The sequence below is a fragment of the Fistularia commersonii genome, chromosome 8 (assembly GCF_037954325.1).
Source record: "Fistularia commersonii isolate RoL2024-O1a breed Wild chromosome 8, RoL_Fcom_v1.0, whole genome shotgun sequence".
Classification (NCBI taxonomy): Eukaryota; Metazoa; Chordata; class Actinopteri; order Syngnathiformes; family Fistulariidae; genus Fistularia; species Fistularia commersonii.
The window spans coordinates 4,370,715-4,394,615 of record NC_141291.1 but is presented as its reverse complement, the minus strand read 5'-3'; the positions used below and the strand labels follow the sequence as shown (position 1 = coordinate 4,394,615).

At 47.7% G+C, this 23,901-nt stretch overlaps 1 protein-coding gene across 2 annotated transcripts in view; it reads right to left on the bottom strand.

Annotated features, from left to right (window-relative positions):
* The window catches only part of sntg2 (syntrophin, gamma 2), a 68,478-nt gene that overhangs the window by 9,431 nt on the left and 35,146 nt on the right, over positions 1-23,901 (bottom strand). For both annotated transcript variants that reach the window (XM_086150582.1, XM_086150583.1), the window contains exons 9-14: positions 21,749-21,864; positions 13,309-13,438; positions 10,936-10,974; positions 8,432-8,548; positions 830-901; positions 133-342 (exon numbers count right to left, since the gene is read on the bottom strand). In XM_086150582.1, the coding sequence (XP_086006708.1) occupies positions 133-342; positions 830-901; positions 8,432-8,548; positions 10,936-10,974; positions 13,309-13,438; positions 21,749-21,864 (684 nt within the window). The remainder of the gene's footprint in view (positions 1-132; positions 343-829; positions 902-8,431; positions 8,549-10,935; positions 10,975-13,308; positions 13,439-21,748; positions 21,865-23,901) is intronic.

Sequence of the window (23,901 nt, the reverse complement as noted above, 5' to 3'; positions counted from 1 at the left end):
ATGGCGGTAAAACCAGAGGGTGTGAAAAGTGCCTGGGTTACAGGACCCCAGGTAGAGGTGGTTTCCAAAAACAAAAAGGCAAACAGCCTTAGGGTGCCAACCAAATCGTGCCGCACTTGTCATTGTACTCACTCGTATCCGCTGCACCTCCAAGAAGACGGCCTTCTGGAAGAACTTCTCCCAGATAGCCAGCTCGCCCGCCAGCTCCACCCTGAAGGTGTGGCTCTGGCCGTGGCCCACCAGGATGCTGAAGCACAGGGCCTCGTTGTCCTGCTGCTCGGGCGAGTGCTCCAGACCCAGGTAGAGCCGGGCCTGCAGCCAGCAGTCTTCGCTCATCCACAGCTGGAAAGCAAAGCTCCCATTAGCCCACCAGCACAGGAAACTGTAGATTAAATCTTCCATCTAGGAGCATCACTTCAGTAGACTCGGAGATATCGTGCACAATGAAGGGTCTTTAATGCTAACGTTACCTTCAGAAATGGGTATGTCCATTTAAAAGTCCATTTAAATGTCACTACCCAAATACTGCCACTACAGGGCAGTGCAGAGGTCAGAGGTCATTAAATCCATGGTGCCATGTGGATGGAGAATTCTTCTCCCTGGACATACCGACGCCATGTTGTCTTCTTCTGATCTGTACCTTTGTCTACTCGCACTTGAGCATACAACTTCTGGTGGTACCGCACCACTTGCGTCTGGGTATGCATCCGCAAACGCCAGAAAATGTACGGAATTACGCAGGAAATGAACGCAGAGGACGGATGGAGGGCTACGGTCAACGATGAGCATAAACAAACCCCAAGTCTGCACGCGACGGGGCGACACCTACCTTGTGTACCTTGAAAAGGACCTCACAGAGGTCATATGATGCTTCTGCATGTCCCCAGTCGGCGGCACTGATCTGAGAAAGACACATCAAGGGGGGGGATAAAAAAAAAAAAAAAGAAAGATGAAGACTCGCTGTATCAAAACAGGCCTTTGGCGCTTTAAAAAAAAAAAAAAAATGAATAGAAAATGCAAATGAGAGCAACGCCGCCGCAGCACTCCAACGTTTACATCAAGGAAGTACATCTGGCATTCCCGCAGACGGCCATTCGGTTCAAAGTCGGAGCCGGGAAAAAAATAAAAAATAAAACAGGTTTATTTCTCCACCCCGAGAACTTTCCATGTATTTAGATTTTAAAATATTTAAAGCCCGAGGCGCTCCGGAGCGGAAGGGAATGAGGAAGCCTTTTATCTTTTCTTTTCTCTTTTGACTGGACTGTTTGATTAAAACCGCAAAAAAAAAAAAAAAAAAAATGATTGTCCGCAGCAATCACGTGACTGCTAACCTGTCTGATCCGTCCTTTAAGATAAGGCTACTTAATCTTAAAGGGTAGATAAGGGAACTTTATCTTAATGCTCCTTAACTAAAAAACAGCTCCCTGCAAGGGGGGGGATTCCCTGATTCCCCTGACCCTTTTCATACCACAACCCTAACATAACGTAACGGATTGCGATCCGATCTTTACTTATCCTGAAATCAATCGGGTCCTTCCCGCATTGATATTTTTCTTTTGAGAGACAGAGAAAAAAAAAAAAATTCTGTTTCTTACTTTCTGAGAACATGAACTTCAGAGGAATGAATTCATCTTCTGCAGGAGAAAAACCCTGGCTGTGGTGCGCTGCTTCCTCCAAACCTGCTTAGGATGAGACTGACTGGATGGTATATCTTTGTGCCTTCCCTGTGCAGCAACAGCGACCCCTAGCCGGAGAAAAGCCGGCGCTGTTCACTCCTGGCTTCCAATCTCCCTAAAATCAACCAGCAAATCGATGTGGATGGATCCATCTAGAGACACTAGTTATGGTTAGTCTGGGACAGAGGACTTTTTTATTTGGGGACAATTGGCATGGCTAGTTGGGTGCAGTACGCATAAGCTAGTTGGGCACTGTTGAACGGCTAGTTTGGTACAGTTGGTGTGGCTAGTTGGGGACAGTGACCGTCATTGCTGTCATTGCAGTGGAGAAAAGCCAGTGTTTTTCACTCCTGGCTTCAAATCTCCCTAAATTCAACCAGCAAATCGGAGTGGATGGATCCATCTAGAGACACTAGGTATGGTTAGTCTGGGACAGAGGACTTTTTATTTGGGGATAGAAGGCCCATCTAGAAGCTACTTTGGGACACTTGGCATGGCTAGTTGGGTGCAGTACGCATAAGCTAGTTGGGGGCTGTGGGAACGGCTAGTTTGGTACAGTTGGTTTGGGACAGTGACTAGTTTGAGATAGTTGGTGTAGCTAGTTGGGGATAGAAACCCATAAGTGTGTGAGGGGGACCGACCTGACCAGACCTCCGTCATTGCTGTCATTGCAGAGGAGAAAACCCGGCGCTGTTCACTTCTGGCTTCCAATGTCCCTAAATTCAACCAGCAAATCGGTGTAGATCAGGGGTGGGCAAACTTTTTGGCTCAGGGGTCGCATTGACTTTTAAAATTTGACGGACGGGCCGGGTCAGCACGAGATACGATACATTTAAAAAAATAAATAAAAACGCATTTGTTAACAGTACATATCTGACTCGTCTAACATTCGCTTTGAAAATAAAAGCAGCTTGGTTTTAAAGGCTGTGATGTTCGCATTTCACGCGCAAACCGTTTTTTCCGTCGTAGCTTCACACGCAGCTCATTCATGTGTGTCGGTATGTCCGCGGTAAAGGCTACATCACTAAGCCAGTCTTTGTCATTCAGCTCAGGAACCTTCTCAAGAAGCTCCAAAAATGAAATAATCTCCTGTTTGAGCTCAAACATTCATCGATCCAATCATTCACATCAAGTATGAATTCTGTACCGATCTTCGGCGGGCCGGATTACAAAGAGCGACGGGCCAGATGTGGCCCGCGGGCCGTAGTTTGCCCGCCCCTGGTGTAGATCGTCTCAAAAATGGGAAATCAATTATACACTCATGGAGCCAATGCTCGCTATCGATCGGGTGAGAGGCGGGGTTTAAGACGCACAGGTCAGCTGCCAATCCCATCCATCCATCTATTCACTCTTTCATTCACAGCTGGAGAGAATGTAGTCTTCATTGGATCTGCTGGTTGAGAACCTGGAGAGAACCCAAGCAAGTGGGAGAACTTGATAGAGCCCAGGTAAGAGAAGCTGGAGGGAACTCAGGTCAGGGGAGAACATGGAGATCCCCAACAGAGAGAACCTTGGAGGCGAACCTGGAGAACTCGGGCAGGAGAACAAGGGGGTACCCAGGCAGGAACCAGGCAGGAACAAGAAAGGTCTTGTTTGCTCCAAGGGAACCTTCTCGCAGCGAGGTGACGCCGGTGACCACTGCGTCGCCCCCTTGTGTCCTTGACCGCCTCATGCATCGGCAAACAATCACTACTTTAATTCACTTTGCGGGGACCATAAATTCTGGTCACATCTACCTGTGGCGGCATGAATTTATGAAGAACGGTCTCCTGTGGCTTGATTTCTCACGTCTCATGTTTTACCTTATGCGGCGGATTGTTTTCGACCGACTCATTTTATGCCACCCTTCGGGTTCTATTTTGGGAACCACTTAAATTATCCAGCTGGGTGATTGCGGGAGGGGCGGCGGGGGGTCTCCTTGTTGAGCTCTTTTTATCCGAACAGGAGCGAGAGAGCGTCATGTGTTTCCAGTTGACCGGATTAAAAAATAAACAGCCAATAAACCGATGGAGTCTTTTGTTACCTGGAGAAATAATCAAGAAACTGACATTCTCACACTTGTTTATGGGAACCTGTGGGAAGCGGACAGGTCGGGTGGCGGCTCTTCCTGCTCAAACGTCAAATACAAATATATTATCGATGCTGTCGTACTGGTGGAGCGCGGCGTCAGTCCACCGCAGTCATGTGATGGTTTAGGGACCGTGGAAGTTGCATGTCGGGGACACTCGACACAGCGAGTAGAGGACGGTGGGCCATTTTTTGTTGGGGACAGATGTCGTGGCTATTTGGGGTGAGGTACAGCGGGTATGGCCAGTTGGGGACATCGGCCACGACTAGTTTGGTTCAGTGGGTGAGGCTAGTTTGAGGCTGTGGGCTTGGCTAGTTGGGAACAGTGGGCTTTTTAAGTTGGGCCAGAGGCATTGGCTATTTGTGGACAGTGGACATGACTAGCTGGGGACAGATGGTGTGGCTATTTGGGGACTGTGGTCATAGCTAGTTAGTTGCAGCGGGGATGACTAGCTGGGGACAGTGGGCTTTTTAAGTTGGGGAGGGAAGCTATGGCTATTTGTGGACAGCGGACTTGGCTTGTGAGAGACACTAGATATGGTTAGTCTGGGACAGAGGACTTATTTATTTAAGGATAGAAGGCCCACCTAGAAGCTATTTTGGGACACTGGGCATGGCTAGTTGGGTACAGTGCACATAAGCTAGTTGGGCGCTGTGGGAACGGCTAGTTTCGTACAGTGTGGCTAATTGGGGACGGTGATCGCAGCTAGTTTGAGATAGTCGGTGTGGCTAGTTGAGGACAGAAACCCATACGTGTGTGAGGGGGACAGATCTGACCAGACCTCCGTCATTGCGTAGTTTGCACTGATCACCAAACCGACTGCATACACGTCAGCAGCCAACGAAAAAGAGGAGGCGAGACACAGGAAGTAGCGTCAGAAGACAACGGGAATTAGCGGGATAATCGAAACTACAACGGCAAACAGCTTGCAAGGAAGAGGGCTAACGTAGCCAAACCGGACTTAGCTAATGGGGGAAAGAGTAGCGAGCCGTGCTAACAAGCCAGATGTTTGTCCTCCGTGTTTGTTTACCCTGCAAACCGTGGATCTCGCCGACGTGGCCGCCCTCGAGCTGCATTCAGCGGACTTCCGTTGGTTTGGAAAATGATGTAACGTGTGATGCCTCAATGGCCATGAAACATCTGAGAGACCTGCTGAAGCTAGCAGCTGAATGTGAACTCTGCATCTGTTCAACCTCGGTAACCATGGTGACAGAGGTCTAGTACGTCCCCAGCTTCAGGAGTTGTGGCGACTTGTCGTACTTTTAGCGATTGACGTTCCATCGTCAGTGTCTTTATGTTAATTGTTCGTTAAAATCTCCCTTCGGTAAAGGTCTCCGTATTGTTAAAAATCCTGATTTACATGCCGTGAAGTAAATATCTAACAAAAATAATTTCGGTTAAACTTACGTTTCCATCAGCGGAAGAGAAAATCCAACAATAGGAGCATAAAGTGCTGTAACCACCCCTTCCCCAACCCGCCCCATCACTGCTATGTACCTTTTTCACTCAGTTGGGATTTTCTTTGCCACTCTGGACAGAAAGGGCAGTGGAGTGTTTGGGATTAAAACCCCCTAGAAAGCTGCAGCAGTTGCAATAACCGATGTAACGAAACCGTGAGCTCAACGCGCCATGACTCTCATTTGCATAAACGCTTTTGCCAAAATCCCTCGGGGGGTTCGGTTCACCCCTGGACAGAAGGGAAGGCGGGGAGTTGACACCCAGAACCGAACACAGCCAACGGCTCACCAAAAATCCTCTCAAAGCCATAAAAAAAAAAAAAAAAAACATTAATCCTGAACCGGGAAACGGCGACGTCTCTCGCAAGCTGTTCGGGAGGCTGTCCGGTGAAAATGCCATGGCAACCAAAATTATTTCTGTAACCGCAAGTGACCAGAGAGTTTCCCCGTTCAGGCAGCTTTTGTGTCCCACGTCAAGGTTATATCGTCCAGGCTAATCTGGGGTCGATTTTACACCCGTCCATTGATGATTATTTCACACCCAAATATTCTGTAATCCTGGAGTTAAACCTACCAGCCAGCTAGGGGGCGGCGATGAGTCAAAACAGAAAAAAAAAACTTGCACAGCTAGTTAGCGGTTCCACCAGGAACAACCGTCTAATCACGAGCTCACATTTAACTAGCGTTCAGCGACCAACTTTAAAGCGGAGCGAAATCCTTCGCCATGGCAACAAGTCAGCCCCGATCGCCGACACAAATCCCCGGAGCCACAAAGTCGGGCAAACAATTGGTTTCACTTTCGCTTATACGAACGCAAAGCCTGGAAATTAAGATTACCTCAAAGGGCGGCTTAATCGGGGGAACTACGACAAAAAGACCGGCGGCGGGAACAAAACGTCGATCCGACGGCTCGCCCGGAATACAATTCTTGGTATAAAACAATTTATAAAGAAAACGCAAATTTATAGACTCTGACAGACGCACTCCCCTTGGGATTAAAGGTGATTTAAAGCGATTAACGAAAGCTCAGAAACATGACCGGCTTACGATCCTGGAGTCTAACACACACGGCCGACACATTTTCACACAGGTGAAGATTAAATCCAGCGGCTGCCTGATAAAGGAAGCAGGGAGGAGCGTCTCATCTCTCCGCTCCTTTTATTTTCGGGTGAATTCCGTTGAAATGACGGCGCGCATCAGTCATAAAGCTCCCACCGACCCTTCTCTGAAAGATACCGCTCAATCGGCCCCTTCGTGATGGAGGTCGCCCAAACCCTGGGCCGATTCATTTCAAACCTCTCGTACTTCAGCGAGGAAATAAAAGAGAAAAAAAAAAAATGTTCAGACTCGATAATTAACGCCTCCGCTGAAGATCGGAAGTTACCGAAGAGCTGGATGCTAGCGGTTGTTTGGCCAGTCGATAAATCAAGAAGCCCGACGGATGTGGGTAATTACTGACTGGGAGCGCGGTTCAAAATCCACCGCAGGAGGGAGTGTGTGGCGGGAGCGGGGGGCAAATTGAAAGCGATGCCGGGTGAGTGAGTCATATAATATATTACTCTCAAATAGACGCCGTGCTGTGCTGGACTCGGTCGAGGGCGGCAGGATAGGGGGGCTCCGAGGCCACTACGGCTCTACGGTAAAGAAAAAACAAATGACGCTATTTTCTTTTCACGATCTCCTCGTAGCCGTCGGACTTTTTGAAGACGTGAACGGGGCCGGTTGAGGTCAGGTTTGAGTCGGTCAGTTACAACCGAGAAAGATCCTCGGAAAAGAAGCGAAACCTCCCCATTAAAAAAAAAAAAAAAAAAAAAAAAAAACTATGACAAGATTCAACCGCGAGTACCTTGACCTGGATGACCGAGAAGACTGTTCTGTTTTCTTTCTGGAGACGCGCTCTTAAGAATAACAAATACGGCTGCTGGAGCAAATACTGTATATTCTCAGAAAGTGAAACAGCAAGAGGCAGCTGGTCTGTGTGGCCAGAAAATACATGGCGGCATGTGGACGGAGAATTCTTCTCTATGGTTATAACGGCGTGTTCTCCTACGTTCCTATTGCTTGTCGGACCGGAGCATACCGCGCAACTCTTCCCCAATGACTACCAGAACCCGAGCCATGCGTCGAAGCGAGTCTGACTATATCTAACCAGAACCTCTCCCACACTACCTTGGTCAATGTTCCTAGAGTTAGCTTCTGCAGCCGCGGATCGAACCGCCAAGCTCCGGCCACAACCCAGCTCACCTCCATAGTCCCTCCCATGGGTGGTGAGCCCAAGGGAAGGGGGACCCCACGTTGCCCTGGCCACCAGGCGCTACCCGTCCTCCGTCCCAATCTATCTTTTTCCTCCTTTTGGATCTCCTAGAGCCAACTTTTGTCTGGTCTGTCACCCATGACCTGTTTGCCTTGGGTGACCCCAAGAGACCCCCTGACATCATAGCTCCAGGGGATCACTGGGACATACAAACTCCACCGCAATAAGGCGGTGGCTCCAGGAGGCTCAGTCCATATGCCAATTCATATTTAACATACATCCTAAATTAGCCCTAGCATGGCAAAAATCACATTTTTCTTGGGCGACACCACATAAAAAATGAAGATAAGAGTTGTTCTTCCTCTTTGCTTCCCAACTAACTAACTACTTGTCCTGATTAACTACATCCATTGATATCCCCCCTGGTCTTCCTCGAGGCCTCCTGCCCGGCATTTCTAACCTCAGCTTCCTTCTACCCGGATCTTCACTATCCCTCCTCTGTCCCCATGTCCGAAAACATCACTCTGGCCTCAGTCTGGTTGTCGCTGGGGCCAAATTTTTAGAGAGAAAATTCTCCTAGCCACCAAGTACCAGCTGCAAGCTTTAATTCCTGCTTTCCTTCGTCCTTGGAACCCAACATTCCTGGTTCGACTCCAAGGACGGAGGAAAGCGCTCCTCCTGGCCTGTCAAAGTGTTGTTGAGCAAGACTCTGGACCCCTGACTGCTCCCCCTGGCGCTTCGCTTTAGCTACCTTCTGCTCATGGTTCATCCATGATGGGCTCATATCCCCACAGGCAGCAGCATGTTTTTTTTTCCCATCAGCGCCACGTTATTTGAAGGCGTTCAAAGTTTCTGCGAAGGATGTTTGACTTTGAACAAGCCAGGGCAACCAACATGGCAAGGAATTTCAACTGCGCAACACAAAATAAAGAGATTTACTTCAACAAAACAGGGTAGCGAGACAAATAATATTTACCGGGGGGCTCCTGAAGATATAAAAATATGATCCTCTCAGTGCCAGGAACTTGGAAGCTGACTTTGGAGCGACAGCGCCCCCCTCGGTGGTTTCACTTGCCCAGCCCATGTGGACAATCTGCAGATGAGGAGAAGAAGAGCAAAGTATGTCCATTGAGTGTCTCAAACATCTGTACTCTCACCAACCGGGACGACCCGGACGAGACAAAGTACCGTATTTTTCGGATTATAAGTCGCGCCAGCCAAAAATGCATAATAAAGAACGAAAAAAAACATATATAAGTCGCACTGGAGTATAAGTCGCATTTTTTGGGGGGGGAATTTATTTCATAAAATCCAACACCAAGAATAGACATTTCATCTTGAAAGGCAATTTAGAATAAAAATAGAATAGAGAACAACAAGCTGAACAAGTAGAGCCAATATGACGCATAAACAACGAACTGAGAACGTGCCTGCTAGGCTATGCTAACGTAACATATTACCGTAAGAGTCATTCAAATAACGATAGCATATAGCACATGCTACAACCAAACAATCTGTGTCACTCTTAATCACTAAATCCAACAAAATCTTCTTCTTCGGTGTCACTTCTGAACATGCAACTATCCTGTTGACAAGCGTCTCCCGGCAGCACGTTGTTCAAGCACCAAGTGTGAACTCGTTCCTCCAGCCGCGGCCAGCTAGCTTTTAGCCCGCGATTAGCTTTTTTAGTTTTCTTCATTTCAGTAAGAGTAACCTCCGATTTTCGCCAGTCCCTTACAAGTTTCTCACTAACTTCCAACTTTCTCTCTGCTGCTCGATCGCCATTTTCGGCTGCATATTTCTCTACTTCCGGTTTGTTACCTGCAGAATATGATTTTCTTTTCGGTGCCATTTTTGTTCAGCCCTTCTCAGTTGTTTTTATAAGTTAGCGCGAATGTTGAAATGATCAATTATCATGGGTACAGAAGTCGCTGGTAGCTTCTTTTTTCACAACGCACTTCTGCCATGACCCGCCCCCGCTGAATTTTGATTGGTTGGTGTGTGTGTGTGTGACGATCGCTGTTATATTAAAAACGCGACTTATAGTCCAGAAAATACGGTAAGCACCGGACTCAGCAAGCGCACCAAGATGTAGGAGCAAGTCACCGCCCAAAAAGGAGATACTCCAAAACTAGCATCCCCCTTTGGTCGCACCGGTTCACGAAACTCCAGAGGGGTGCGGCTGAGGAAGCTTCATAATAATAAGCTCCAAAAGTAAAAAAAAAAAAAAAAAATGACAAGAAACCCGGTGGTTCGACGGTGCCGCAGTCTCATCTGTAATCTGAGACTTTACCTCTGATCTGACGCAGATTAACTTCGACTATGTCTCTGCTTCCCTTCAGGCGTCTTTTTCTGCGCGCCGGCTACTGTACCGCTTCATCTGCCGCGCTCCTTCTTAAACCTTGTGATTAACAATGCATATCAGCGTCTCCGAGTCTGATCCGCGGCCTCTTCATCATCTCAACAAAGACGGGCGCGAGGTGGAGGGGTGAGGAGTGCAGCGAGGAAAAAGGGGAGCTCTAAATAAAAAAAAATACACCCGGTAAACAAATTGAACTCCCAAACCATCGACGTGTGGGAGACAAACGAAGATCCCAGTCGGCGCTAATGAGGCGGTGTTTACGTGCCATCACTTCCCCCGCTGTCTTCAGTCGCGCGTATTGGCGTATTCCGATCACGCCTGGAAAGGAAGTACAGCAGGGGCTGATGGGAAAGGCAACCGTTTTTGGGGGAATGCGGGTTACCAGGTGGAAACAATTTGAGTTTCTGGCTTCGGTAACGAGAAAAAGCCACGTCAAACGCATCTAAACGAATTCGTCGAACTTCTGCGCTTCTGCGCTCACTTACCCCTTTATTGAGGACATCTAGATCAGGGGCCTGCAAGGCGCCACTCCTGAGCTACCAGAAGTTGGCAGCCCATTTTTAAAGTAGCACTCCAAAGGGTAAATGATTCGTACAGAAACATTGGAAAACTTTAATGGCAAACCTCCACCTAACATCCAAACAAATTCACAGGGGTCCGGCATCCTTCTTACCAAAAGTAATGGTCACAAAGTAATGAAGCGCTATTTCAGCCGAATCCACAGGCTCTCTTGAAGATAGCAATCCACGAAAAGAGAAGATAAATCATACGGCACTAATACTGGCAAGGAGAGTGTTTGCAGGGTCCGTAGATGCGGTTAAAGCGGCTGGAATCAGACGAATGGTTTTCAATTCACCGCAAGGGGTACGTCCTCCCCAGAGATAAAGATAATGTTTGTGATATTTTAATACACAACGTGAGATGTGGCAAAACAAACGTATTGACTTCACTCCCTCGGCCGTTTTCATTCGGTAAAAGTAGATGTCGGAGACCCCCGGGCTAGAAACACCCTGTCCGAAAAAATAATTTGATAGGGGACGGGTCAGGGGTCAGGGAAGGTGGGGTATCTGGTATATAACAAAATGCAGATCTGTAGATTTTAGACCACCGAATCATACCTGATCACCGGAAGAACTGTACTTGTTGATGATCTTGATCTGTAAAGGAATAATGAAAATGGACATTTATTAAGCAAGCAAATAATTCCTATAATTAACAGACAACCAACGGCTACTTAGCGTTGCTGTTAAAGCCGAAGCACCAACTCCTGAGGGGTAAAAAACACATTAGCTAAATGCATCGCTAATGAAAGGCAATTTTGACCAGAGGCTCTGGGACACCAGACAAACAGTTTGCAGTGAACGCAAGGCCGCCGCCGCCGCCGCCACATCCGAGTTGTTTGGGTAACTTCCCGTGTTCCCCCAACTCTCTCCAACTCGTTAGCAACATTAACCCGTCAGTGATCCGGCCTAAATTCTGAGCTCGCTGAGCTCGAGAACAGTTCAGAGGTAAATTTGTAAATTGCCCCAGCCGGAAGGAGCGTTTCGGATTTTAAAGAGCTCGTCTGCTGATTTGGAAATTAGTCTGCAGAACAAAGAATGTCTGTGCCCGGGGGATATAAAGTTAGGGAAGAGGGTCCATTAAAATTAGCTCATTTAAAACCACATGGCAACCAGGAAGTGTCTCATAGATTTAAGGGGCTAACGGTCAAAAATACAAGAAGGAGGCTGTGACAGACCCAAGACTGCAGCGCTACCGGCCTCGTTCCCCTTTCCCTTCCTCTCTTTTTGATGCCCATCCAGTCCCTCATCCCCCCCAGCACTGCGTTCTCCCTGTACTTGAAGACGCTAGAGGATCCTGGAAGATCCTGTCGACATTTGTCCACACCCTGACCGTGGTCCCTATAGTGAAGGACCCTGGAAAATCCCGACTCCTTTCACTACGTTGTTAGTGTCCTTCCAGTCCCTGACCCCGCCTCACTACATGCTCCCTATTATTGAAAGATCCTGATTCCTTGTACAACATTATTAACTTCCTTTCCGTTACCCAATCCTGTACTGGAGGATCCCAGAAGAACTTGGAAGATCACGACTCTTTGCACCCCCAACTACATAGTCCCGATGCAGGACTATCCGGGGGGATCTTGGAAGACCCTTAATCCTTGCGCTACGTTGTCGACATCCTTCCGGTCCCTGACCCCGCTGTGCAATGCACTCCCTTTGCTGGAGAATCCCAGAAGACACTAGAAGATCCTGACTCTGTGCTATGCTATTGACATCCAACTTGTCCCCAACGCTCCCTGCACTACGTACCTCCTTTACTAGAGGTTCCCAGATGGTCCTAACTCCTTTGCTACCTTGTCGACATCCTTCCAGTCCCTGACCCCACTGCGCGATGTACCCCTTTTTGCTGGAGAATCCCAGAAAACACTAGAAGATCCTGACGCTGTGCTATGCTGTTGACATCCTTCCTGTCCCCAATGCTCCCTGCACTACATACTTCCTATACTAGAGGCTCCCAGATGGTCCTGACTCCTTGTGCTACCTTGTCCAGTCCCTGACCCCCCTGCACTACACACTCTCAATGTAGGACAATCTTGGGGAATCCTGGAGGATCCTGATGTGCTTCATTGTCAATGTCCTTCCAGTCCCTCACCCCACTATACTAGAAGATTCTGGGGGATCCCAGAACATCCTAGAAAAGCCTGACTCCGTGTGTCGAGTTTTCGGCATCTCCCAGCCCTTGACCCCCACCGGGTACTCGCTAAACTGCCTCCGTCCGTCCTCTGCCTGACCCCCCCCTTGTTCCTGACTCCCTGTAATCCCGCTGATCTGTATCGCGGGTCCTCTGAAAAAGCATGACAGTGACCGTGAAGCCCCCAACCCCCGCCATGTCTTCCACGAATTAAAAGTTGAGGGGGATTTACGAGTGTTTTTTAAAATCAGAACCGTATCTCTTAAGCCTTTTCCAAAACACCCCTGCAAAAAAAAAAAAAAAAAAAAAAAAGTTCAAGCGGCACGGAATAATCCCCTCCTGGTGCGAGATTACCTCCTGACACACACCGACGATGTGACACCGAATGTATGTCGCCGCCGCAGGCCGTTAAAACTAAATCACCGCCACATCCTGATTGGCCATTTAGAACTCACACGCCACATCCGTAATCAGCTGACGGCGGCGTGAATCAATTATATTTTTAAAGCAGTTGTGCAATCAACAAGTCTGCATCCTCCACCCCGACCGCGAAAAAAAAAACAGACAACGCACCATCAGATAATCAATGTTCAACAGGAGGAAATGAGGTGGAAGGGAGGGGGACGTGCAAACGTGCACGTGGAGCGACTACTGAGCGGGCGTTAATTAGGCGGAGGGGAGGCTGCTTCCTGTCAGCGAGCCGCCGCCGCCGCCGCTAACAGGCTCAAGACAGGAGGCACCTTTGAACGCCTCGTCCGCCCGCCGAGGACGTTTCTCCGCAACAAGAAGTCACTCACGTTCTCCAGCGTCAAGTCGCCGATGTTGGTTGAGATGGCTTGGAGCCAGTCGGTGCTTTCCGCCGCCGTGCAGAACTGGAGAATGTTGGCGCCGGCACCGTCCAGGGTGGAGACCTGGAAGCAGTTGGACCTGCAGAGGGAGGATGCACGGGCGTAGCGTCACATTCGGTCTGGTCCAGTGTTTGTTTCTTAACCTTGTTGGAGGTTCGGAACCCCACCGGTTTTATATGCGTGTTAAACAAACCCTTATTTATTGGGAAAAAAAAAAAAAATCTTGAAAATCAAGACGGGCGTATGTTTTATTGAACCGTGCATCAACATCACCGTGTTCAAAGAACAAAACCAGCAAAACATGATTTTCACACAAAAACAAAATAATGAAGAGGAAGGAATAAGGAAGTGTTCCTTAGTTTTACAGGTGCCGAACTAGAATTGTTCAACTTGGCATTGCAAATCATGCAGTTAGCACGCCGTGATACATGTGAATCCATATTGTACATACTCGCTTTCTTTTTTTTTGCTCGACATAATTAGTGTGAAGGGATTAAAATGTGAAGAAAGAAACCACATGACGTAACGTCACGACAGTTGCAAGTCGGCGACTGAGCGCGCCAAAAATCCCCGCGGCACGGATGCATTAAGCTATGTAGCGTGACGACCTGCAGCCGAGCGGAGCGTGTCATCACGAATTAGGTTAAAAACTACCCAGTTAAAAAACTACTAGTCTAGTCCTTTGGGCTGGGTGTGTTTGTCCTACGGCTGTACACTCGTGTGTGTGTGTGTGTGTGTGTGTGTGTGTGATGATCTTATTAGCCTCACTGTCTCACTCCCGTGTTGCCTTTTCCACCAGCACCTGCTCAGAAGACTTGTTGTTCTAGTGTTTTTCAAATATTTAACAGATGTGATGCTAATCAAAAATTAAAAAAAAAAAAAAAATTTTTTTTCAACAGATATTGATTTTAATTCAAAAAAAAAAAATTGGACAAAAAGTTTCAGAAAATACCCTTTTAGTTGCAAGCGTCTGATTATGATGCATTCGGCCATCTTTGGTGCATTTGCACCCTGACGATGGGTTTTAGCTGCAGGGGGAAAAAAAAAAAAAAAAAAAAAAGCACGGACGGGTTTTCTGGGAGATCGACTGGGGTGGAGATGCAGCAGCGTCAGGCGGAAAACTCCGCGGGCGGAGGGCGAGAGCAGGGGCGGCGGCGGCGGCGGCGGCGGCGGCGGGGGGGGACGACGTGAAGTGAAGACTGATAAACAGAAACAATAGAAGGCATCAAATACAGAGCGCGAGGAGGGAAATCTTCTAAAAAGGCCTCTTAGAAACAGGCTTTTCCCTGCTCCTCCCTCTCAAACACACACGTGCACGCTCATGCACACGCATGCAACGCAAGCTCCTCGAGGTTAGCCGCAACAGAGTCAGCATTCCTAACCAATCCTCTGGTGAGCACAACCTCCCACACTGTATCTGCAAAAGGGCTTGTTAAAATCTTGTGTTCCGCTGCCTGGGCTCTGACCCCTCCCTCCCCCCCCGCGCTCCTTTTTTCGTTTTTTTTTTCCTAACTGGACGAAAAGTGATTCTTTTTTTTTTTCTCTTCAACTTAACAAGGGTGCAAATATTCCCGCGTCACCGCAGCCTTGATTTAATTTACGACTAATCCCGATGAGTCCGACGAAAACTCCGTCTCAGAGCCAAACCTTTATCTTAATTCTATTTTTTTTTTTTTTTTTTTTGGGGGGGCTCCTTTTTTTTAATTTCTCCCCGATTCGCCGCGGAGACGGAGCCACCGCACAATCGCTGAATCATTTAGATCCCGTCTCAATTAATGTCAGACCCTGTGTTTTTTCCTCTCGGTGACGGCGATGTAATTGGAGGGGGATGAAAGTGCGACCGAGCTCCATCAAAGAGGCGCCGGGCTTCCGGGCACGATCGCGACGCCTTCCACTTCTCGCCATGAGTGTAACTTATGAACCCGGAGAGCCGGAAACCCCTTTCTGACGCTCCGCGACGATACTGAGCGAGCTGTATGGTGAGATCGACCCGAAAGGTGGCGTTTAAGGGGAGAAAAAAACTGAAAGAACGAGTGAGGAGAAAAGAAAATCTGGCGGGAAATAAGGGTAAGCAGAGCTAACGTGCTAACGTGCTAACACACTTCTTCTTTCTTCTTCTCCTTTCAGCTTTTCCCGTCAGGAGTCGCCACAGCGAGTCAACTTTCTCCATCCAACCCTATTCTCTGTATCCTCCTCTCTCACACCAACTACCTTCATATCCTCTCTCACTACGTCCATCAATCTTCTCTTTGGTCTTCCTCCAGACCTCTTGCCCGGCAGCTCCAATTCCAGCATCTGTCTACCGATATATTCACTATCCCTCCTCTGTACATGACCCAACCATCTCAGTCTGGCTTCTCTGACCTTCTCTCCAAAACATCGAACATGTGCCGTTCCTCTGATGGACTCATTCCTGATCCTATCCATCCTGGTCACTGCCAGAGAGAACCTCAACATCTTCATCTCTGCAACCTCTAGTTCTGCCTGCTGTCTTTTGGTCATTGTAACAGTTTCTAGTCCATACATCATCGCTGGTCTCACCACTGTCTTGTACACCTTTCCTTTCCTTCTGGCTGAAAGTCTTCTATCCCTTCGTACCCCTGACACTTTTCTCCACCTATTCCAACCTGCTTGGATCCGTCTCTTCAACTCTTTTCCACACTCTCCGCTGATTTGCACTGTTGACTCCAAGTACCTGAAATCCTCCAACTTCTTGATCTCTGCCCTGAGTAGCCTCACCGTTCCGCCCGAGTTCCTCTCATTCACACACCAGTTGTCTGCTCTCACTGCAGATCACAATGTTATCTGCAAACATCATGGTCCATGGAGATTCCTGTCTGACCTCATCTGTCAGCCTGTCCATCACCAATGCAAACAAGAAGGGACTCCGAGCTAATCCTTGATGGAGTCCCACCTCCACCTTCAACTTCTGTGTTACTCCTACAGCACACCGAACCGCTGTCTCACAGCTAGCATACATGTCCTGCACCAGTCTAGCATTAACATGCTCACGTGCTAACACACAGCGATGTTTATTTTCAAATATACTGTGATGGGTTAGATGAAGGGCTGACTGGGGCTGATATGAGCAGAAGACCACAAATAAAATAAATTAAATTTCAAGAAATAAATCACATTTTTATAAATTCGTTTTGTCCCTTATCTGGACAAAAAAACTGGTCTGGACTCTCAAAAACTCTGCTCAGGTTTTGTAAATGAACTTCTGATTTGATTTGATTCAGATATTTTTACCCATTTTATTTTCATTCAATATTGTTTGATATTTATAGCATTTCATTTCATTTAATTTCGCAGAATTGTATTTTTTTTTAAATTCTTTTTCAATTTTCTTAAACACTTTTTGCTTTCCTGGCAAAGTCGAATTCTTTCACTAAGAAACAAATTAAAGCTAATAAATATATTTTACTTATTCATTTACTCATCCCCTCCTTTACTAACCCCACCACCTCTTTTTGATGAATATCCAAGAGAAATTAACCAAAGTGGATCCTACTTTATTTTTTTGGAGGGTGCTGTCATTCCGACGCCGAACAGAGACATTTCCGGCTCCTGAGTGAAAAGCGACGGAAGCGAAAGCCCAGCGCCGCTTTGTGATGCCGCCGTCCCCACGTCAACATCAGTGTGACAAATATATTAAAAGCCTGCGGAGACAGGAGACAGGCCTGGCTTAATTAATAAAAGGCCGGATGGAACGGGTGGATGGGTCAGAAGGAAAATTAATTACCCATCAGTGAAAGGACGGAACTGGCTCGTCGCTCCGTTCTGATGGATTTGAAGGGATTCTTTTATTTTCCGAGTCTCAGGTAACGAATCCGGTCGGAGGAAGGGAATGAAAGCTCTCGCTTCCATCCGACGTTCAATTGAAAACCAAAAGAGAATTCTCCGCCAGTCGCTCGCGGGCGGCTGCCGATGTTTCGTCCAGGCCTGGGAGAAAGTTTGCAGAGCTGAACGAAGCTCCGATGTCCCGGTAATAAGGCCGCGGCGGCGTCAGTCTGTCTGTGCTGTGTTTCTGCGATGCCATCGACCCGCTTCGACGCCGAGACAACTCTGTTCTACGCCTCCTTCATCGCTAGAACTCCTTGATAGCTGCAGCAGGACGGAGACCCTCGAGTTCCTCGGGATCCTCCGGCAGTCATGTCAGGATGGATTTCATATTAAGAATCGACACATATTCATGTCAGGCTTTTCACTGAAATACAGGAGGTCCCAAGGATGATTTAATCGGACATCAAGCTCACGCGGTCATTCAGGGAACTCAACAGACGGACATCTAGCGGTTAGCATTTGGAAGAGTCTCTGAGCAAAGGGGCGGGGCTTAACCTGGACAGCAGCTGTCAATCACAGGGTCAACAACATTCAGACAATTTAGAGCTTCTGGTTTTGGACCAGGGATAGAAGATAGAGAGAACATGAAGCAGGAGAACACTGACCAAACCCCAATCCAGGGGTCAACTGTTGATCAGCTGTCAATCACAAGGTCAAACACAGAGACATCCAACCAGAACATTTAGAGCCTTCAAGAAGCCTGCTGAAGATGGAGAACCCGGAGAGAACCCCAAGCAGAGAACATGTAGAGAACCCCAGGCGGTAGAACATTGACCAATCAAGGTGTCAACTGTTGATCCACGGCCTGTTTCCTTTTCAGTCGCCCTTTTCAAACAGTTCATGGGGACGGTTTTTCGAAAGCGATCCCCGAGCCCAGGAATGGAGTGCCCCGGAATGCTGCGACATACATGCTGGGCCAGTAGGTGGCGCCGTTAGTTTGCGATGAACCAAAACAGAAAAATGGGTTGGTCAAAACAACAGTGGGTGCTACGGCCAGCGTAAACATCGACATGGCACGCAATCAAGTATTTGTGCGGAACCTCAATGAGCTGGAGTTAGTGGTTGAAGGGGCCTTGATCTACAAAGAGGGTCGGTTCTGGAGTACTCTGGAGGACTATAGAGTACAATGGAGTACTCTGGAGTACTATGGAGGACAATCGTGTACTCCGGAGTACTATTGAGTCAGCCACTTTTTACAGTACAAGATGGGTAAGTTCCTGAGTACTCTGGAGTACAATGGAGTACTCTGGAATACCATAGAGTCGGCCATTGTTGTTATGGTCGACCAACCAATGCAATCAACTGGAACCTTTGTGCCACTTTCAAATGGGCATGCGCGTTCCTGCGTCTCCATTGAGACCAAAGCGTTCCCAAACCTTTCCAGTCTGCAGCCTGTTTCCAGACTACAAGGAGGGTGAGTTCCTGAGTACTCTGCAGTACTCTCAAGTACAATGGAGTACTCTGGAGTCAGCCATTGCTGTCGTGGTCAACCAACCAACCAACGCACGGCAATCAACTAGAACATCTATGCCCATGCCCATTTTCATATGTTGCACTTTCCTGCATCTCCATGGAGACCGATGCGTTCACAAACCTTTCCAGTAAGCAGCCCGTTTACAGACTACAAGGAGGGTAAGTTCCTGAGTACTCCATGGTACTCTGGAATACTATGTGGTCGGCCATTGTTGTTATGGTCAACCAACCAATGCACGCCGATCAACTAGAACCTCTGTGCGCATGTCCATTTTTAAACTGTTGCGTTTTCTCGTGTCTCCACGGAGACGAAGGCATCCCCAAATCTATCCGCTGGGGACTGCAATTCTGCAGTCCATTTCCAGGCACCACTAAAAGAGTCTTCCTGCAGATAACCGACCAAAAGCACAAAACTAGAGCTTTGTGTTTTCACCCAAAGGTATTGGAGACACTCAACCATTCACCCTCTCCAGGACAATTTGGAGTTCTTCTGATGGGGAACCTGGAGAGGACCCACATGCAGAAAACCCTGAAAAAACAGAACGCACTTTAAGCAGATAAAAAAGTAAAGTTTTCCCAACGTATGAACCGGCAAGCTGCAGTTTTAATTAATGGCTTAGTTGTGTTTGCGGAGAGGTGAAAAAAAAAAAAAAAGAAAGAAAGAACGCGATGATGAATGTTGTGATTGTAATAATCTTGGAGGCGCCGGCGCAGAAACGGGACGAGAACCAAAATGGAGGACTAATTTAGAACGTCGAAAAGTAATTATCGTTTTGAAGCTCTGCGTCTAAGATGGTGGAAAAAAAAAAAAAACCACACGGCGGAAACAGAAGAAGAAAGTTTGCGGGGGTTTGGTATCTTCTTCACCCCCCAAACCCCCTCCCCTCCCCCGCCCTCTGCAGCAGCTTTAAAAAAAAAACGATTCGTTATCAGAGACCGTGAGACAAAGTCCGCGAGAATTTCTTCCAAAGCGGAGGTGGATGATTTATTCATCCCCTCTGCACCTGCAGCTCTGGGATTCTGGCACGACCGGCGCTCGCCAGACGGCAGGGAGAATAACCAGGAAACACGCACTCCCCCGCGAACCAACACTTTAAAACTGCATTCAAAAAAGGGGCTAAATAAATAAGCGCGTTTTTCTTGTGAACCTTCCCACAGGCCGGCTTACACGACCAAGACAAAACGCTTGCAAGAAAAAAATGAAAAAAAAACCACAAAAAAACGTGCAAAAAATAAGCCAATCACGGCTGATATTGGGGTGAGAGGCGGGGCTTAACCTTGACAGGTTAGCTGTCAATCACAAGTCCACGTCAGGACTACAGATGGAAATTAGCTATGAGCTATAATCTGGTACAAATATCTCTGCCTCTGTGCTTAATGTATTTGTACACTGTCCTACTAAATAATAATAATAATCATAATAATACATACGATTTGTATAGCGCTTTTCAAGGTACACAAAGACGCTTTACAAGTTGACGACAGAAAAATAATAAATAAATAAATAAATAAATAATAAATAAATAAATAAATAAATAATAAATAATATTAATAATAATAATAATAATAATAATAATAATAATAATAATATAATAATAAACTTCTAAACAAACAAACGTTTAGAGACGTCCAACCGTTCACCCTCTCAGAAAGAGGCTTCAATGAACCTGATGACTGATTTTAAGGAGATGGAGAACATGGAGAGAACCTCAGGCAGGAGAACATTGATAGAACCCCAATCACAAGGATTTTCAAACAGGAGAACGTGGAGAGAACTTAGGTCAGAGAACCCGGCAAGAACCAAGCTGAAAGATCTTGCAGAGAATCCAGGCAGGAGAACATATAGACAACCCAGGCAGGAAACCATGGGTGCTCCACATCGGGGAAGGAGAACATGGAGAACCCCGGTAGGAGATCGAACCTGTCTTGGAACCGAAAACCTTCATACTGGTTGGTTTTATACGGTAACAATAGCCAATCAGATGGAGCTAAAAGTAGAAAAATAAGTACCGCAATATAAGCGGCACGGGCTAGCCGATCGCTATCTCGGGCTTCCTCTAAAACCGTCAAAGTTGTCGTCTTCGGTGTCGGAGTTGAACGGTCTCAGAATTTCATGGTCATGTCATCGGTCCGATGTGACGAGGATAAATGTTTTATCGCCGTGGAGCTCGTTAGCGTCCCCCCGCCAAAGAATCCATATATTAGCCGCCTCGTTGTTTAGGTGAAAAAAGTCCCGGCTTATCGTCCGGAAATTGCGGTAGTTTGCATTTAATCGTCTGAAACGTCGGATCTTCAGATCCTCGCCGTCCTGGAACAGAGGACCCTCGGTCATGTGATTCCTAACCAAATCACGTCACCATCGCAGAGGTCGGGGCAAGCGGGGTTAGCGTTAGCCTTTCGGTCAACAAAGAGAGGACCGCTATCTCAAAATCGTGCATTACGATTGGTTCAATCTGACGGACTGACTTTGGGTCGTCGAGGGACCGGATTTCCATTTCCCCTATTTTTTAAAAATCAAGAAATAAATGAAATTCATCGTAAAACATGACCCGTATCTGCGTGCGTGGCTTTCTGTCAGATTGATTGATCGTTTCTTCCTGATCGGTTCTTGTGTTTTTTTGAGGCTTTGTGAAGCTGAGCTCCTCAGCTATCAGAACGGGCGCGAGGCGCCAGGAGAGCAACGTGACGGGAAAAACAAACGGAACCCGTGCAGCGGCGGCGAAAAAACCGCAGCTGGCGGTTCGGTTGAATTTTCTTTTCCGAACGAATCGGCGAAACCCGTTCCCCGTAAGGGGAAAACACCACTTTAGCCCAGGACGTACAAATAACGATGGGAAAACTCAACGGCTTCGGAAAACAGAGGCCCGATTGCTTTCACAAGAGGGTGTTCTGTTCCCGGTCACGCCCCCGGGGCCCGGAACCCGCCGGCAACGCCGACCTTTCCGAGCCGTTTATGCCCGTGCATAGATATTGGAATTAACGCTTTTTAAGTGCTAGCGGTGCCGACAAACGGGCTCGGTGAACCGCACGTCCCCGGGGGCGCTCGGTATCTCCGCTGGATTAACCTTACCTTAATTTATCCGTGGCAGTTTTGTATCTGGAGACTCGGGCCATCAGCAGGGGCAGGGAGATGGCGTCCAGCCAGCGCTTCTCGTACTTTGGTTCATTAGCCGGCGGCGACGGAGCCTGCGGGGAAAACAAAGGGACAATCGGGTTTCTAAGAGGAAGCCACAGAGACCTTGTTGGTCTTTGGATACAACGCTGGAACCGCCACCTGGGTTTGATTGATTTTTTTGTTCGGTTTTAAAGAAGCCGTCGCACGGGTTGTTCACCTGCCTGTTCGGAAAGAAAGACCACAGCGGAGGTGATGCCTTATCAGAAACTGTCTGAGAGCTTTTGGATACAAGCTAACGTGCAATCTAGCGACATGCTAATGGCCTGAATCATGGTTATTTTCAATTGCTGCTTTTGGACAGAAAACTTCTCAAGGTCTAAGAAGTTTCCAACTCTGACGACCGTTCCAGGAACTAACCTCCTTCCAGGAGAACCTTTCAATTCTGCATTCCTACAGGCAGCAAGGGAACTTAAAGGACTGGTGCGACGTGCACCGTATGCTTCACACTCCAAAACAAACCAACGAAGAAGAAGACGACAACACGGACAACCAGGAGGTGAAACCGTGGACCATCAGATGGTTTGAGGCGTATTTTTATCTTCTCCCTCCACTGCTTTGCCATGAAGAACCCCGTTAGCAGCGAGCTAACTCCAGACTTATTTTGGCTAAGATGCTGATTTTCCCCTGCAAGCCCTGGAAACTCCACCATGCTGTAGAAGAGTTTGGACTTCCTCGTCGCTCCAGCGGTGGCGACCACCTTGATGTGAACGCTAATTACCGCCACAGCGCTTAGAAATCCTATCGTTGCTGTTATATAACCATATAATTTCCCAATTCTGAAATAAGCAAAGTAAATCTCAGCCAATTATCTGGCTGCTTCTGTCTGCGTTCCGCAAGTAGTATCGAGTAATGGGCGTAGCTTATGAGCGCCGCCATAAATCCGACCCAAAATGCCTCCAGGAGCTGAAGTCCTTGGTTCCTGGTTCCTCATCTGTCCCAAAGCACCATGAAAACGTCCAGTTCTTAAAAAAGTTCAGTGAAAAACAGAGTTCTTTCAGTGCGAAAGTGTCGCGCAAACCAGTCCCGGTTCGGGAGGTTAATCTGACCGGAGAGAAAACGGGGCACTCAAGTCTGATGAGGTTCACCTTTTGAAGCTAATGCTAGCAGCCATTAACCGGTAGCTCTCTGTGACCGCCAGCTGAATGTCAAACCAAAACTTTTAGCAATTGTTAGCGTGGCAGACCCAACCTGCTACTTGTTTTTTGTTGTGTTTTGCTTTTCTACTGCCGCTGCAAAGTAGACAGGAAGAGTCCTCCGGAGGTTCGGCAAACCACGGCAACGAGCTCGTCGTGAACGCCAATTACCGCCACGCCAATTGAAAATCCTATCGTCGCTTTCAGAACATCAAGCTGCGCCTGCCTCTTCCACAATAAAAGCACACGCTGGAACAATCATCGGCTGCGGTAGCGATAATATTCGGGGGCCCATTAGGAGGAAACAACGTAGCCACATCTGTCGCTAATGGGAGGTAATATTTGTGCAATTAAGAATTAGCATGTGAAGGAAAAAAAATGTAAACTTCATCGGAGGAAGAAGGTCCGCAGGGACGTCATCCTCAGAGCGTCAAATCGACGACGGTCAGTGAACGCACCACGAATTTGATCAACAGGGAGACGGGGAAATCGCATCTGCGGTTTAAAGGGTACGGATAGCGTTGGTCTCGGCAGCTCGACGCCCCCGGGGCTGTTTTTAATGGGTTTCTTTGAAAACAGGAAGCTCTGCACCGCGGGCGCAGGTGGAAATTTCAGAACCGTTCAGAACCCATACAAATGAAAATAAAGAATACAAAAACAGCGACGGTTCACTTCTCACGGCGCCGACGTTCGCGTTCGTGCCGACTCGGATCTTTTCCACAACGGGAGCCCTGTTTTCGGAATAAGAGTCGCAGACGTTTCTGCTTTTTCGGCCTGGACCTCCGCGGGCTTTAGCGTGTCTGCTAGCACGGTAGCGTTGTAACACTCCCAGACATAGATAGACATTAAATTCTTTATTACTAAGCTGCCAAGGGCCAGGAAATAACAGTGGTGTTATATATTTATTCGTTTTCC